Source organism: Brienomyrus brachyistius, chromosome 6 (genome assembly GCF_023856365.1).
Source record: "Brienomyrus brachyistius isolate T26 chromosome 6, BBRACH_0.4, whole genome shotgun sequence".
NCBI lineage: Eukaryota > Metazoa > Chordata > Actinopteri > Osteoglossiformes > Mormyridae > Brienomyrus > Brienomyrus brachyistius.
Window position 1 is genome coordinate 21353019 of NC_064538.1, and position 18386 is coordinate 21371404.

The 18386-nt window shown below is 49.1% G+C and overlaps 1 protein-coding gene across 1 annotated transcript in view; it reads right to left on the minus strand.

The window, feature by feature from the left end:
- Positions 1-18386, minus strand: part of plekhg5b (pleckstrin homology domain containing, family G (with RhoGef domain) member 5b) — a 51522-nt gene that overhangs the window by 11186 nt on the left and 21950 nt on the right. The window contains 6 exon segments of the mRNA XM_049016230.1: positions 5720-5886; positions 6535-6671; positions 6840-7009; positions 7279-7330; positions 7482-7582; positions 8144-8285. Coding sequence (XP_048872187.1) covers positions 5720-5886; positions 6535-6671; positions 6840-7009; positions 7279-7330; positions 7482-7582; positions 8144-8200 — 684 coding nt within the window. The 5' untranslated portion in view covers positions 8201-8285.

An 18386-nucleotide genomic window follows, 5' to 3' on the forward strand; every position in this document is an offset into this window, starting at 1 on the left:
CAAAAATTCTGCCCTCCACACATTCGGATCATGCTGCGAAAAGGCAGCTCGGCACCTCTGATATTAAAAAAAAGGAGACTTACAAGACAGATTAAAATTCATTTGAAACGTAAAAGAATAAAGCCAAAGGCCTGGGGAAAAAAGAAAATCTGGAAATACAGAAGCTGCTGGACCACAGTGGGACATTCTCCACTATTTGAGAATCTGCGTCCTGCATTCAGAAGCAAAGCCCTCCCTCTGCAAAGCAGCCCCTGCCCAATGGCCATCCTCAGGGCCCCCCTTACCTGGTACTGTGTGGGGACAGGGGCCTTCTGGAGGTTTCCCTCAAGATCCAGGTTATTGTCAGCAGAAAAATGCAGGACATCCCAGCTGTGCCAGGATGACAGGTGGCCGAAACGCACCATGTTCCACCACGACCCTACCTCTACAGCCGTGCAAAGACTCACCCCAAGATCTGGAAACACAGCAGTTTCCCTGTGGGGGAGGGGGGTGGGGGCAGTCTCAACTGGGCAAATATATCAGCCGACTTGAGATGTGGGGACAATCAACCGGGTAGTAGGTGTGTAAGTAGATGTTCTTTGGCCTGTCTGTGGAAGTCTGCCCACGCCCACCAATGGGGGGAGGGGGGCAACAATCTCCGCCCCCAACCACAACTCAGAGCACCATCTGTTGTCCTTTCACCAATGTGTACCAAAGGCTGCTTCCTATATAATTATGTTGCTTACCTAGAATGAGAGTAGGATCTACCACTCGACTTAAGAACATCTGACAGTATGGCATCAAGAGACGGCATATGAATGCTAAAGAATACGCAACACACTCAATTACACCCACCCAGCCACCCACATGATTTAACATATGAACATAGGTGGTCTTATACAGACCCTGAGAGAATCATCTGGAATCTTTAGTTCTTATTAAGAAATTAAATCAGAAAACAGGAACCAGGTGCTACCTGAAAATAAAACCTGCTGCATGTGAAAGATTTGTCAGCTGAACCAAGATCCAAGCGTTCTATCACATTATTGGATATTATTAACAATCAGGGACAGCAAAGAATTTGCGCAGAACTTTGTAGTTGAATTCTTGGATTTCTCTTGAAAGTTGGGCCTGCTGTGTTTCTATAGACTATAATGCCCTGTAAGATAGCATTGCTGGATACACAAAGGTATTTCAAAACTGCCACCTCTCACATTCACTGGGAACAGAAATGTGACATTTCTCAGGTAACCACCAATGAGAATTTGCAATAAATACTAGCCAGCATGTGACTAGTATCGGAAGGAACAAAGTCCCTCAAAATGATGAAAAGCAGTCCTGTCAAAGAGACCCGTCCTCACCATTGTACCGTCTAGCATCAATAAGTATTGTTGATTGGGTTCCATTGTGTGCCCTTTAGGTGTCGACAGCCAGAAACTAATTAGGGACTAACTGTGTCAGGCTAATTAACTTACAGGCATCTCAGCCTGTCAATAAGACCCATTGTCTGGGACACTTGGGGACAGTTCACAGTGAGTGAGCTGATCTTTGTCCAGATAAGAGAAGATTAATGTCATCTGTTTGTGTATCTCCCCCGAACGTCGGGCCTGATTGGGACTCGTCATTTTGCAACAAAGGACCAGACCAGGGGAACATAGGAGCTCCCTATCTCCCTATCAAGCTCACCCTATGATTCCGACCCTGTGCCTTAAGAACATGGGGCATGACAGAATGTTGGCTTTCCGCATCCACTCATGAGTACTGCTTCCGAATATGACACCGAAATAATCCCAAGATGACAATTTCAATAAATGTGCTCCAGCAAAGCCTGGCGATAAGGACATCAGCAGGTAGCACGGCGGTTAAGAACGGACACCGCCCTCTATAGGAGGGGAGGCCTCACAGGCGTAATACAGGCTGAATCAGACAAGGCTTTTCGGCCCCCAGGGTGTTTGCTCACTCTGTTTTGATCCACCTGATTTATATTCCCTGATTGGCCGATGGTGCTCTTTATGTAAGCCATGGACTGTTCACGTACATGAGGTCGGGAAACGGCGTGATTAGCTTCCTGGGAAACATCATAAATGTGCTGGGATTGTCACACCAGTTGTTCAACTTCATGACACAAGATACTGGTTAGAACAGGATTATAAGCAGCAGCATGGCAGGAAAGCCTTGATATCCAGGCATGATCTATCGCAATGAACAGGGCAAAGTACCGCAGGGCTGAACAGAGCCCTTTTTATCGCTGAAGATAACACAGACATCACTTAAGGCAAAAAGCGAAACCTGCCTTGTCTTGCACAAGGAGGCCAGTAATATGTGAAAATAAACTATTCATGAGAGCCTGTCCGTAAAATTCAGACACTCCCAACTAATCCATTTGATGATCAAATGAAAATTAAAGGTAGAGGGGAACTTAACCTAAAATCACGCAGCTGTTTAAACAAATAGCCATGTTCGTTACTCGTGTCAGTTTATCAAATTAAATCCTTAACTATGAGACTTATGGCACATGCATGCTACTGAAATCCTGCTACAAAGCTCAGGTACATCATGCAGATGTAACGGAAAGCAGCGGCTTTTCACCGCAGATACGGATATCGACACCCACATAATTGAGGCCCTATCTTCCGGCATGCTCCACACATTCTCGTACCTTTGTCTGGGCCCTAGGAGGCCCCCCTATACTGCTGGGGCTGTCAGGTGGTAAGATCAGGTCCGTGGACTCGAAGCACCTCACTCGGGCTGCCACCAGCCCTCGACCTGCGGCGGTGGCCAGCTGGGGCTGCTGCAGGTCTGTCAGGCTGCTGTAGTGGGTCAGGATCCCGGCTTGGTAGGAGGGCAGCACGGACGGGCTGCTGGAGACCTCCCACGTCCTATGGCGGAAGTTGAGCATTTTGCGTAGCGCCCCAGTGCCCCAGGCATGTGGCTGGACTTCACAGGGCTGAGCCAGGAATGTTCCGCAGGCGCTTACAGGAGGAAGGATTTGTGGATTTTTACGGGTAGGAAATGTAGTCCAGTCCTTCGTACATGAAGTCTTTCCAGGGATCTGGCATGCGACCAGGCCAATCTGGATCAGAGCTCTCAGAGGAGGTCCAGTCACATCAGTGATCTGGGGGTCTGGCTCTTTTGGATTGCTTGGGTGGGGGGGGGGGGGAGTGTGTTAAACCTACAGTGACCCAGTTCTGCTGATCTGTAGCTGGGTTTCAAACATACATCGCACAAGACACAAAAACACTTTTTTTTTTTTTTTTTTTTTTGAAAGGGGTGGGTTTCTCAAAATAAATAAATCCCCCCCCTCCCAGAGGCTTCCTCAGGCGTTCCTGGAAGGTGAAAGGGTTTCCCTTGCTGACACACGTGGCAGTAAACCAGGCAGCAATCTTCCAAAGTCAGGCTCCTGCCTCTTCCCGACTTATTTTCTGTATTTAAAATTCAACCCACTTTTGGTTTCGATATGAAGACGACTTGCGACATTCGAATAACGGTAACATCCCGATGACATATGGGGAAACAGCCCCCAAGGCCGACCCGTCACACAGTAGAATTAGAGAACCAGTTTCCGCACAGTGATGACACGCGATTGTCCTACTTCCCTGTTTCTGATGCCAACCCTCCCTTACCACCTGGTGACCTCGTCTCCGGTGGCACCCAGAGCAGCCATCACAAAGACCTGTCCAAGTGGACGTCAGAAAGTCGTCCCTGGTCCGTCGGCGCTGTGCCGAGCTGCCGGCTCCCGTTTCCCAGTCTCCAACTTTCGTCGGTGCGCCGCGATCGCATGGATCTATAGACCTTTGCTCGCCTTGCCCGTTCCTCCTCTCGAGCCCGCCGGGAGCAAAGAGCAGTGACGGTGGACCTCCTCCTGCACCTCCACCCCCCCCACCCCATAACTTTCGCTTTCCCTGCTGTGCACCTGCCACCTTCCCCCCCCCCCCCTTTATCTCTGCCGGCTTCCTTTAATCAGCTGCCGCCACGTATAAAGCGCTCTGTGGGCACAGTACCGGCACACTGCTTCCCCAGCCTAGAAGGCTATTTACCCCTTTAGTCCCTGCCCCCCCCCCCAACTTAAGCTTTGCAGCCCCCGCTGCCAGGGCCAGTTCCTCCAGCTGCCAAAAACCATAAAAACAATATTTTTCCTCCCTCCTAGCTCCTAACCAATCAAGAACACCAAATATTTATTACAGGTGTTCTGATTGGCTGGGTGTTGGGAGGGAGCAAAAATATGGACTGTCTGGGGGTCCCCGAGAACTGGACTAGGAAACACTGCCCTACTACACTGAATCTTAAAATTCGTATGTTTGAAAAGTCACCTTTCACTCCTCAAAACGTACCTCAGATAGCCCTGATTAACTGCTCTAGGTATGCAGTGCGAGGGCAGGGAATAACAAATGCCCGGGACAACCCCCAGGAAATATTTTCTGGAAGTGCTGTTAAAAATATGAAGGAGTAAAAAAAAAAAAAAAAAAAAAACAGGTAACTGTGCACACAAACCACTGGCTACCGAAAGCAGCAGCCCAGGACTTTGACCCCGGCACAGAGCAGGTTGCTGACCCAACATCAGCGAGCACGCCTGCCCAATCCGCGCCAGAAACTGCACCGAAACGAAAATCTGTGAAAAAGGGAGGACTGCCAGAAAAGCACTGTAACAACAGCTGCTACAGGTTTTGCAGTGGATTTCTGACGTGACAAATCGAGAGGGAACCCACACAAAAACACAAAGAACAGCATACGCCATCCGACACCTGCCTGCCAATCTGCAGCAATAAAGGCTTAAGTGTTTTTTTTCTTTTAATTGTGTCTAGTCAATGAGTCACTGAATCCAGCTCCTGGGAACTCTGACTTACAGGATTAATGACTGAGTAACACTCCAGCTTAATCTGGAAGTAATAAATTTACTCCAGAGATGCTTTTGCCTGCCTGTACCCTCACGGCCTGCGCTACAGTTACCTGCTATACGACCCGCATAGACCACTAAGAGACCTTCCTGCTCGGACAGGTAGAGTCACATGGTGCCTAGATAGCTGCTTATGACCTGACCCTCTGCGGGTTCTGACTTAAATGGGCAGGCTGGTCCACTGTCTGTCTGTGGCCTGCTGCAATGTGCTAATGCAAGTGGCTTTTGTAATCTTGTCTGCAATCCTGCGTCTGTGTACGTCTGTGTCTGTAAGTTTGTCTCATTGTGTATGTCTGTCTGTTTGTCTGTAAGCCTGTCTATGATTGTGTCTGTCTGAAAGCCTGACTCTTTCATTATCTGTTTACCAGTCTTACCAGTCTCAGTGTTTGCTTGCCTGCCTGCCTGCCTGCCTAAGAAGGCATTCTCCAGTACAACTGTGGACTGACCTACCTGGCAAGCACCATGTAGCGCAAGTACAAAAAAAAACAGTAAATTTTAATATTTCATACTGAACATCTCTTTCAGCATGTTGGCCTCTGCTTGTTGACACCTCTTAAGACAGAATGGTTATACGCAGGAAACACGACTGAACCCAAATGACCATGCGGTATGCGGACGGCCAGCCATTTCAATCGCGGAGCTGCCCTCTGCTGGTTAGAATTGGCTCTGCAGACGGATCCGCATTGACGAGAGGACGAGGCACAGCTTATTTTGTGTGGAGCATTTTCAGAGTTTTCGAGCACGCAGTAGGGCAGCAGAGGGACAAAACAAGGGTACAGAAAATGACAGGAGTAAGAGGAGAAGAGAAAGGGAAGAGTGAAGGAATAAATAATGGCTGATACTGACCAGCAGGTCGGCGGCCTCGTGGCGTCCCAGAGAGCCGTGCTCCACCCTCTCGCTGCCGGGGGTGAGGATGTAGGGGCTCTGCGAAGATGACGGCTTCATAATGGGCAGGCTGAGGGAACGCAGGTTCTTCACCCCCTGTTCCACCTTCAGCTCCTCGCCTGGCCGCGCTGAGGGAGGGGGGTCAATGGGCATGGGGACGGTCAGGAATAAAGCATCCATCTTGGGGAGACGGGTGTTATTTTCCCCAGAAATGGGCATCGGACCCCAGAACAAGCTGAAGGACGTTTGTGGGAACGCAGGCTGCTGTCACGCACATTTGCAATGACTCCTGTGAACGGCGTGATTCAGCGGGAGATCATTTACATATATATTCAGTGCACGGCCCCGATGTTACATGGAAGGATGCATTCCCCTCATGCTTCTGAATCACTGGCCTGGGGTGTAATGTACCAGAATATCATGTTACGCCACCCTCTCCCCCCCCCCCATATCAGCTTCTTAAATCACACTTTCTGGGCACAGCTGTGCTTGTGTGCTGGTAACTGGTAACAGCTCTGAAGGGGGGAGGGTCTCTGATTTAATGTTTTAGCGAGATGCTTCATCACCCCCCCTCATTGCAAAATAAAGCTTAAGATTGGATGAAAAGGTACAGAAAGCCAAGGAATAGGGGTGAAGGAACCAAAGGGGACATGTACCCCCCAATATTTAATTTGGCTTCATTACCCCCCGCCTATTTAAAAAATAGACCATTACATTTAATTAAAGTTCAGTTCTCCCCCCACCCACAACCGGCAAGAAACTCTTGAAGTCCTTACCTTTCACCTTTAGGTACTGTCCTCCTAATCGGTACGCCTCAAAGTTGAGCGAGAGGGGGGTGTTGGACTGGTCCACGAACAGGTCCACGCGGGACAGCTCGATCCCCTTCCGCTCGAAAACAGGTCCCAGCACCTCCCTACCAAGCAAGGTAGCGTTCCGTTAACTGAAAGCTGCCGCTCCACACCATCCTGCGCCGCTTTTGTGATCTGGATCAAACCGGTTCCCTAAGCTCAAGGTGCCGAATTGCGCTACGGACGAAGATAGCGCCCGTGGACTCCATCGCATCTCTACGGAAGCGACTCACTGCAGGGTCTTTTTCTTCATGGCCGGGACAACCTCAGGGTCAATGTCCACGTTGAGATCAAATTTCAGGCTGAAGCACTCTTTTTTGGGGGTCCTGGGCGAAGGGGGAGGTAAGAGACCCAGAGGAGAGTTAACAGCCGACCCACTGAGACATTCGAGGTTTGTTTCCGCCTGAGGAACACGGACGACATCCCATAATGTAACTGAAGACTCCATTCGGGAGGAAAAGGAGCCAAACATATTAACACTTAAATAAATACCACCCAAAAAGGTGTGACAGTGAATCAGGGATATGAGAACAACAGTGGCCTTCAAAAGGTCTCTTCTGGACTGACTTTTACTTGCAAAAACCAAACTGACCATAAGTCTACCTGATATAGCAGAAGACCCAAATGAACAAACACATAGAGCTCCCCCTACAGGCAGAATGTGGCACTCACATCTGTGAGGTATCTCCGGGGCTTGTTCTTCTTCCCACCCACTTTCCGGTCCCTGATAATGAGAGGTCACACTAAGGTCAGTGAGAGCATCACATGTTCACAAACATGAGTTTTTAAAGGTTTATAGAAACAGAAAGCCCCCAGCACTCCCTAGCAGGCCAGGGTGGGAGGTTGGGGTATGGTGAAGATGGAGATGGACCCACCCACTGTCACTTCCTCCATCCTCCTCGTCTTCCAGGTTGAAGGGCGGCCCGGTGCGTGGGGGGACAGGAGCGAGTGGACACGTTCCGGGCCAGGATGGAGCCTAAGGGGGTCGAGGAGGAACCACTCAGTACTGCACGCCATATACCCAACACCCAGTCCCAGGCTGAAGGTCTCAGAAGGTACGAGAGATGCAGGACACATCCGGATAAATCAGAACTGTCATTACGGGAGCAGAGAATGTGGAAGATTAGTGCACCTACTGGATAAAACCATGTAAAGATTAATATATTTAATGGGTACAAACCGTTGGAAGATTAAGGTTCATCAAAATAAAATGGACACTGATTCGTTGATCCGTTTCTAACGCCGAATGTCACGCAGAGTGGTGACATTTTTTTTTTTAACATACAACATAACAGTTTTGGCTTTCAGTTTGACTCCTAAACTGAAAGGAACCGATTCTTACCCATTATTCAATAGTACAAGGAAAAAAATATATATATTTCCCAGAATGCCTTATGCATAATTTTAGACTCGTTGATTTATCTGATGCGTTTATCCAAAGCGACTTAGGAGGGTTATGATTTGCTTGACTTCCCTGGCATGATCCCACCCCCCTGACTGCCGAGATCGCCTGTAGCCGGGGGGGGGGGGCGCGTACCGTGTGGCTGCAGGTCGAAGCGAGGGTGCCGCTCGAAGTGCAGGTTGTCCATATCATCCAGGTGGCAGCGAGTGTCACATGACTCGCAGAGGCTCAGCGGACTCTTGTTGTTCAGGTCCTGGCAATCTGGATGGTGGCACACCTGCAAGGCCGGGGGACACGTCAGTGATGGGGGTTACCTGGGGGATCCCAGCTCCACCTCGTCCCACCCACCAGTGAGCGGCCAATAGCTTCTTCCTGGGGGGTGACAAGGACATGTCCCCTCTTGTCCCCCCTGGTTGCGAGGGGTTGGGGTTTAAGTGAGGTGCAGACGGCAGAAGGGTGGGGGATTAGAGGCCCCGCCCTGCTCCCTTCCTGGGGAGGGGAGACAGCCTGTCTACCCCGAACAGCAGAAGTTCCCCGACTCACAGCCGACTTTAAAGCAGCCACGACCTCCATCAGCCGCAGGCCAAGGCCCCTTCCTAATCAGGAAGTGGGGATGTATGGAGACAGACAATAGCAGGTCCCATTAATGTACTTCCCGTCATTGTCCCGCTGTACTTTTTGGCTACAAAGAAGGGCATGGTTGGAGGAGGGGGGTGTCTGGCCTTTCGTAAATACGCGCAGAGACAGACAGACTCACACAGTTTACACATATTCCTATCACTGTGTGGACTCCCCAACTAAGATAACCCTAATGTAACGTATACCTGGACCACGCACACACATATACACACATATCCACAAAACAAACCTTCAATCACAGGCTGTCCTAATGGCTGCTCCACGGGTTTCACAAAGTCCAAAATAAATCCTCACACACCGAGGCTCTGCAACCCACAGTTTTTCCTACAACCATTAAGCTTGTTTCAAAGCCAGAGGACACCCAACAGCCAAAACTGACCCACCTCTGGTCCTATCTGGATACAGCCAGGAGGATCCATGAAGATACAGCATGAAGGCTTGCCGGCGATGAAAGCTCATCAAGATCTACTACAGTAGAAGCTCTCGCCCCTCGACTTGGGGACACTGACAATTTAATTCACGAATACATCGTGTCTAGCCGGGTTAAGCACCGAATTTGTGAGGCAGGCTTGAGAGATCATGGGGACGGGGGGGGGGCACAGGGGGGGCTGATGGATCGGCCGGGGAAAAGGAGACAGAGGAGAGAGGACGCCTTTGAAAAGCTGAAAAGCCCCCTAATCTTGCCCTTACATAAATCGCTCTGCTCTGTCAAACCCAACTAACAGGGCTGTGGAGATTAAAGCCTCACAGCAAAGCAAGGTATCAGCCCCTCTCTCCACACTGTCACCCCCCACCCCCCCCCAAAATAAAAAAAAACCCGCCAACCTCCATAGGTTACAGAAAACACTTCACTAAACCTCGATTTTGAACCTTGTTTTGTACCAGACTGAAGATGCCCCCACCACTCGGGTCTTTCGGGTTCCCGAAAAGAGGTTTTAAAAACTTCAGACAAAGAAAAATATGCAAAGAAATTTTTATTTTCATTTGCTGAGATGCATTCAATTTATCCCTGAAGTCCAACCTCCCCATGGGTGAAAAAAAAAAAGATTCCGTACGGAAACGTAAATCAGCGACTGCTTGGATTCCCAGGGAAGAGCACAAAGGCAGATTAAGGCTATTTCCAAATGTCTTATCAGATTGCAGTCTGACTCGACGTCCTCCTCACCCCGCCTGCAAAAGAGGGAAAAAAAAAAAAAACGACGATAATCATCCCTGATTAGACGAAGACCTGATGGTAATGAAACATGAAGCAGTGCCTCGGCCGCGTTTGGGGGGGGGGGGGGGGGGGGGGGGGGGTGAGGTAAAACGAAAGATGAGTTGCCTTGTTTAGACAACAGTTCGGGAAGGTGAGGTGTCTCGGCATTCCGTGAGGCGCTCCGTGGCATTTGGGAATCTCTCTCCTGGACCCCTGGCCAGGCAACGACGCTCCGAGGTGTGCAGCGGTTTCTAGGAGGACTGGGGAGGCAGCTGGATTTAATCACTCCCATGATTAGAAAGACTTTTAAAATACTCCAGCTTTACCATCTATGGGTATTTCCTCAGTGACAACTTCCCTCTCCGGTTTTTATCTATTTTTTTTTTTACCTCCTTTATGAAGAATTCTCCATATTAACCTGATGGCCATAGTAGGGTAGGAGACTGTGTGTGATCAGTAGGTTGCTAGTTCAAATCTCAGGATCAGCAGAGTGATGTCACCATCAGGCCCTTGGGCAAGGAGCTTAACCTTCAAGGGACTGAGTGACCCCGTTTTCTTTGAACGAAAGCGTCTGCTAAGTAAAGCATACTTATTTTCATTCAGAGTGACTTACAGAGGAGAGGGTCACATGTGTGCTCACATGTGTGAACCCAAGACCTTGGCCTTGTTAGCAGAATGCTGTACTAAAGGAGTTCTCATTCAATAAAATAGGAGTGAAGTTTCTATAACAGCACAGCCCACATGGAGGCTATCGAAGGTGGTGTCAATGGGGGCCCCCTGTAGCATGATGTTACCCATGACCTCATGCTCTGTTACTCCATTTCCTTATATGTACACCTTGTGCTGGAAAACTGCAAAACATCTTGGCACTAGAGATGGATGCTTTGATGGGCCGATGACGGGGGGGGGGCTCTGCCAGGTGTTTGGATGTGCAGGAGCAGGGATGGGGGCCAGGTCAGGGTTTGCCGGGGCCCGGCAAAAGCACTTGTCCAGGGTAAAGGAATTCCGGGTAAAAGGGGGAGGGGGGGGGGGGGGGGATAGAGGACCAAGACCACAGTGTAGTCTGGTAACCCTGCACGACCCCCCCTTTCGGCTGGCAGCTGCCAATCATTACTCGTTCCGATAGCGTCATGCTACCTAGCTCCGACCAATGAGAAGACAGCACAGGGCCACAGTTGGCAAGAAAAAGAGCAGAGTTAAGAATAGGGCTCCCTCACCCCCTCCCCCCCCCCCACCCCTCACACAGGCGGGAGGGACACAGAGCCGGCGAGGCGGTAAACGGTTCTCCTCGACCTGGCCGGCTTCCTCCTACCCCTGGTCTGTACAGTGTGTGCTGCCAAAGCACAGCACACCGTTATATAAGCGCTGCATGCCGCTTCGGCCTCAGACTGTCCACTGCATCGCTTTGTGTTACTGCGGCTGTCGGTACGGGTTTCCCATTGGGCACGCAAATATACTCTGGGGTACTGTCGATTTCACTCAACGTCACACTCATCCTGGGCCGCAGCAAGAGCGATGCTCCCCCGATTGGTTGAATTTTGCTACACATCCTGGCGTCCAACAGGCCGACCTCCAGCACTCAGTCAATGTAAGAGATAAAGTATGGGACAAAAGAGGGGGCAAAAATTCATTCAGAGGAGCCAATCTTATCATTAGCCAATGATATGTTTTGAATGTTGGCTTGTGGAACGAATCATCTGAATTTCCACTATTTCTAATGAGAAAATTCGCTTTGACATACGAGGGCTTTGGATTATGAGCACGTTTCCGGAACGAATTATGCTCACAATCCGAGGTTTTACTGTACAAATTTTTTATCATACTGCCCAGCAGGGTGTCATGAACATGAATTTTCAGCCATGTGGTCTTTCAGACGGTCTATTGTAGACCAACTGGAGAGACTTGAAGCCTAGACCTTCAGATTAAAAAGCCCTTGTGGTGTGTAGTTCAGTAGGTTAGGATATTATGCCTCTGATCAGAAGGTCATCAGCTCAGATCCTGCGGCCAGCAGAGTGATGTGACCATTGGGCCCCTGAGCAAAGCTCTCAACCCCCAACTGCTCCAGGTCCTGCCAGACCGGCTTTCCTAAAAATACATGTAGCCTTGGACAAAAAAAAGTCTGACTAATAAATTAAATGTGAAATTCCTTCTCACCCGAAATGCAATTCACCCCAATCCACACCCGAGAAGCCCTCTGGATATACCCCCACATACAAACAAGGAGCAAGACAGCAATGGCTTCAGCAGAACACATTCGTGGAATTTAACATCCTCTCAGAAAAACAGATCATATAGACCATTATACGTGGGCGCGTTATTCAAGGTAAACGTACGTAGGAGATGGGCCTTGAGGCCTGAGCAAATGGTGAAACAGGACAGGCTCACAGGCGACCTATGAATTATAAAACCGGGAGAAATTAGGCAGTAGTGTGACTAATAAAGCGTGTGATTAAGAAAGGCACTGTATGATTCATATGCTACCTGTGTATATCAAAATCCCTGCGTGCTCAACCTTAATAATTTCTATTTAGACTCCAGTCTTACAAACACAGAACCGTCAATCAGGTTACACTTCCTGTACTAGCCTTGTAGGGCTTTCTCCACACTGCCTTCCGGTCGCCCCTATCTCCACTCTAAACCTCACGCCTTGAAGGCAGCACATTCATCTGGTTCATACCGGCGCCGCCAACGCATTCTCAGAGGGCTCCTGGAAAGAAGCGGGTCCTTAGCAGCTTGAGGAATGAACCAACTGAAGGGGGGGCGACGCCGTTTCTATGACAACTGCAGCCGTCCGTCATTCAGGCAAAGGATCCAGTGTCCCGCTTGGCAGGTTATGCTCCTGACAGACCGGATCCAAAGAACTTGCGGTTCTGATGGTCGTCACTGGTGCTTCTGATCCACGTTCTCACACGTGTGGTGAGCCCCCATCACGCCACACAATGGACAAAGGAGACCACGGCAGGGCCAGCCAAAACCCCTTTATGGGCCACAAGTAAAATGCGATTAACCTAGTTGTCATTTGTCATCTTTCCCCACATTCTGACAGGCCCCCTGGTGGCCACTGGGCCCCAAGCAAGCTCTCAGTTTGCTTATGCTTTGGGTGGCCCTGCACTACTCGCTGTCTTTGAAAAGGACGGCAAGATAGAAAAAGAGAGGGAAGGAGGGAACCCGCAGCAAGACGACGTTCATGAAAAACACCGCGGGGCTTTGCATCATCCATGGACTGTCTGCCGTCAGACACAGTAAATCAGCAGCGGAAGCTCATGGGAACCAGTATGAGAAGCTGATGAACCACTACTGTCAGACAGAGTTTGGTGGGAAGAGCCACAGAGGAAGTTAACTGCTGAATTTCCATCCTTGCACAATACTCCAAAGCACTGCTCATGGTCACTACTGCGAGAGGCGCCGAATTTCTTCGTAAAAATATACACCTTGTAAAAATCACTGTAGGCGTTAAGGTGTGCAAAACAGTCTTGTAATCACAGACATGCAACTAATTCATCAATCCATGACAATGCTAAGCATCAAAGTCATCTAATGTTTTGCTTTTCCATTAAAAACGTAGATAATAATAAACGGAACCACTGATGTCTATAAACAAAAACTTACTCACACACGTGAGTGCGGATAGTGCGGAGCTTAATGGCCAAGCCGACCGCGTGTTTAAGAAAAAAAATTTGAGGGATGATGTCATGATCCAGACAAAAAGAAATGCTGGTTTTCAGTCCAATTAAATCCAAGAAAACCCATTAGAGTGCGTTGGGCTGGACCATCTTAACAGAGCCGACGGGTGGGCTGCTGGACTCGTCCAAGCTCAAGGAGCAGTTGGTTTGCCGTGGCATTTGCGATGTCGGTTAATCGCACGTTGGCTGTGAACAATCAGTTGGGAAAACTTATGCCGGATGCATAAGTCAAAAATATATATATAATAATAATAACGATTGATACTTTTATTGATCCCCGTGGGGAAATTGTCTTTCACGCCTCCCTCAACATGCTCTTTGTAGAGTAAGCTGTCTACAATGGGCAGCCGCCTGTTGGGGCGCCCGGAGAGCTGGGGTTAAGGGCCTTGCTCAAGGACCCGCAGACGTGCTGAGGCTGAGTTTGAACCGGTGACCAGCCTCATTTACGTTAGCTGTCCCCGAGACTGTTGAATCGCGCGTTTCTCGTAATAACTTTCGGTGCCGTTAATTTTGCATTTGTAGTAAGGGGCCTAAGTATTATTTGCAAATTTTCACAATCGCCGGGATCTTCCGCCCCTAATCCTCACAAACGTGAAGGGGTGCCTGTACTCTATATAAATTAATTTGAGAAGGTGCCTACGCCCAAGGCTGTGTGCGACCTGCCTCCAGGGATTGAGAAACAAGCACTTTTGTTAGGTAATGTTTTAAAAAAAAAAATAAATAAATAAAAAATAAAAAAAGCATGCGAGCGCACACACACACACTCATACACACTCATACACACTCATACACATTCCCCAAAGGCAAAACCAACTTGCTGCATTTCGTGTCAAACAGGCTGTGATGCGTAATGAACCTAAACACTGGGATTTCCCCGATTGCGTGCATCTTCCGGTAAGGACAAGGCCAGAGCTGTAGGACATCCAGATGATTGGGAAATACTACGGGATGCAGGCGGCAGGCAAGAGCAAATGCGGCACCGGATTCGCCGAATCACGGGAGACGGAGGCACGGCGGGATGGAGACGGTGCCCAAATGAGCAACTGGTCACTGCCCACCGCAAACAGCAATAATGGGGAGCTTAAAGAGGGGCTGGAAATGAAACACTCAGGGCCCGGCTCACAGGAGGTGAAAAACCATGAGAGAAAATGTGCTTCCTTTTGCTGAGGTGGTGTTTCAACTTGTCAACCGCATGCTTTACCAGACTCAACGCTTGCACGTGTAGGCACACGCAGAGACACACACGCAGAGAAAAAACACCAAGCCTCCTTCCTTATAACACAACCCACGTCTCCGAATAATACAGACATCGTAACCAGACATCGCGTCAACCCCTCATAGCACAAGCCAGACTTCGGGTTCGGATTCCGAGAGAAGGGTGTAAACCGGTCGTATCATGCGTCTTGAACCCGTCTATCGGACAGTTTAAGAAGTTTATGCCGCTCCACACAGCCTTGCTGTCTTGACGGTTAGTCAGGGCTGACAAGGAGACAAAGTTCAGCTAAGGAGTCATCAGTCCTTCAGCGGACCTACAGCGTCGATGCAGATAACACAGACCTCCCTTCATGCATCGTTAGAACCCCGCAAGAATTATTAAGGGAACGTTTGGAAATCCTACGGAGTTACAGTAGGATGGAATTAAATTCCCCCCCCCCCCCCCCATTTACCTCATCATTCTGGTTTCTGATCTCCCCACGACGATGTGGAAGCGCGCCTTAGCGGTACAGCTGTAACCCCTGGGCTTTTCATAAGAAGCAGATGTGAAATATGCAGAAGGTGAGAGTTCAGCGGGGGGGGGGGTGGGGGTTAGAGAAAAGCCCCATGGGATCGACTGTGATTTCGACTTCTCTCTCACCTGGGGGTAGAAGGTTCTGGACAGGAGCTAAGCCACGATGACCATAAGCGGAAAATCACAATCTCGCCCAATGCCGCGCCACCTCCCCCCCGAACAACACCCCCTCTTCCCTGCCAGTGCTTCGACTCTCCCAGCCGGGAACAGACACCAAACTGAGAAATAGCTGCTCTTCTCGCCCCCCCATCGAGTCCACACTCCTGCCCCCATGGTGACCACGCCGCCCGAACACGCCCCCTACTGCCCTCTGGTTTGACTCACCTGCAGATGCCTGGCCAGTTGGCAGCGTTGGCTCCGCTATGGGGACAAACGGCCTTTGGGAGGGAGCAGACGCGCGTATCCTGGGCCGGGAGAGGAGCTGGCAGGTCCAGGCGAGTTAATTTCCCTTTGGCGATGTGCACGAGGTAGAGGGAGAGGCTGAGCGAGACAGCCGTGAAGACTGGAGAGAGGCTCGGTGAGCCAGCAACTGTTAACCATAATAAAACCCTCCCCCTCGGATCACATACCCCCACCCAGTGAACCGCCTCCTTCCCTCTCTCTCCCAGCACACTCCCAGACGCTGACTGGCTGCTTCGTTCCCTGCCTCACTGGCTGTGTGAAGCGAAATCAGTGTCACAGCTGTGGTGTCCCTGCTGTTTCCATTCAGAATTTCAATTTCACTCAGTAGAGCAGGACACTTTCTTTCTAAGGGTCCAGGATTCAAGTCCTTGTTCGGCTGCTCTACAGCAGGCCACAAGATTGAAAATTCCTCTCTATGTTGTGCTCATTTTGGGGTGGTGCACAGGCCACCTGGGTTAGGGATCTAGACCCTTAACCGTGGCCATGGTCGTGGGTTCAATGGCTGGCAAAGTCGTCACATTGCCGTTGGGTCCTTCAGCGAGGTCCTTAACCCCAGATACTCCAGGCACAGTAGCAGACCCAGTGTTCTGATTTTCACTTGTACATCATTGCTATGATGCATCTGTGCCTCGTGGAGAGCCAGATGGGTTGAGTGTGTGAAAATTTAACCCACCACAGACTAATGCGTGCGTCAGACCCCGTGGCATGATTTTGATACATCAGGACTGGGCAGCATGCGGCGTCTGAGAATACTGTGGGACAATGTTTGTCAACCCAGTCCCTCATAGACAGTCCTACTATCAGCCAATCAAGAACACCTAAAGGTGTGCTGGGAACAGAAAGGGAGCAAAAATGTGGACTGCTGGGGGTCCAAGAACTCAGCTGAGAAATACTGCTGCAGGATATCCTCTGCTTCCATATCCTCCCTTCTACTTATAGTAAATCACTGTATATGACATTCTTCACACATTTTACGTGTCAGTATCACTAACGTTAAGACCAATACGCCTCTGAATGACCACAACGTTGCAGTTGTGGACAAAACTGGACAAAAACAGCACAACACTGGTATGCAAGTATGCATTCACTGTATAAAGCGAAATTTCTGCAAATGTGCACTTATTTTAGGTGAATTTGCACCATGACGACAAGAAATTTCCGTGCATTTTAACATTTATATGGCTAAAGCACACTTAGTATGTGGTATAAAGGATAAAATGCATGGCAACTTCTTGACATAAAAGCATAAATGCACATAAGAGTACACATTCGAGCTGCTAAAATACTAATTTGCCCCACGAATCACTTTATACTGCTAATATGTACTTGCATACCAGTTATGTGAATTTCTGGTGATGCTTCCATGTTACACCATTACTGGAAATGACAACACCAAGGAGCAAAAACGTAAGCAGTGCGACTCTCCCACCGTATAAGAAGGAAAAGGGACCCTCTGACCTGCTACGACAACCAGCCATTGTTCAGCACAGCTACACAAACAGAAATCAGCACTGTCCCTCAGTGGGCCCTCATACCTGCGAGGCACATGCCCAGACATCATAAATAAGCGCCTACTCAGCGCAAGGAGACTGACTGAAGGTGGTCTGTTCTGGTCACAGAAGAAAGAGGCTCAACGGCACAACATTCTGTGTAGCTGAGCCATACCAATTTAAACAACAAGCGGCTATATAGATAAACACAGCCACACAAATGAAAAATGGCTGATATATGGCTGATATATACATATATATATATATGTGTATATCCAGGACCCCCTCATGAACACCAACATCCCTTATGTAAAATGGCAGCGTATTTGTATGTAATGTACGCACTTCCTTCCATATACTTAGACTGATCTCTAAATTACTTATAATACCTAATATAATGTAAATATATATAATATATATAATATAATGTACATAGTTGTTACACTGTATTATTTAGGGGATAATGACAGACACAGTTCAAACAGAAATTATAATCTTAGAGAAATGTAAAATATCTCTCTCTCTCTCTCTCTCTCTCTCTCTCTCTCTCTCTCTCTCCTCATGGAAGTGCCTGACGTGCAGCAAAGTCAGATTTTGCTTTTCGGAACTTTCTGGAAAATGTTTCTTGCCCAATATTGTCCACCTGTGGTCGATGTGGCAACTGCAGACCCGGAGAGCCGACCGTCAACATGAATATGAAAGACGCTTAAAATGTTGAAAATAAGGCAACATGCTGCGATATGAAGGCAAGGCGGACTTTGATACAAATCAAAAACACAGTGTGTGTTGCTTTGCCAGAGTTTATCCCACTTCAAACACACTAGGAGTGGGGTGGGATCGTACCCCTTTGTCGTCTAAAAGTAAGCTCAGATGAGCTCCAAATAAGTCCTACACAATTAGGATAGCCAAGCTGGGGGCTTCCACATGCTGGAGGCAGCTTCTTCAAAGCCCTACTCGTGAGTCCGTAGAATAACTGGGAGCGCACCCAACAGCACATGCCCGAGCTGACCGACTCAATTACCCCCGCTTATATTTAAAACGAAGAGTATCGCAAAACAATTACCCAGCTGGGCAGCTTTCTGACAATGCACTGCCCCTGGGTCAGGCTTCTGGGAATCAGGCCCCGCCCCCATCCTTGCACCGCCTCCGGTCAACCCTGCACGACCTCAAAATTAACCCC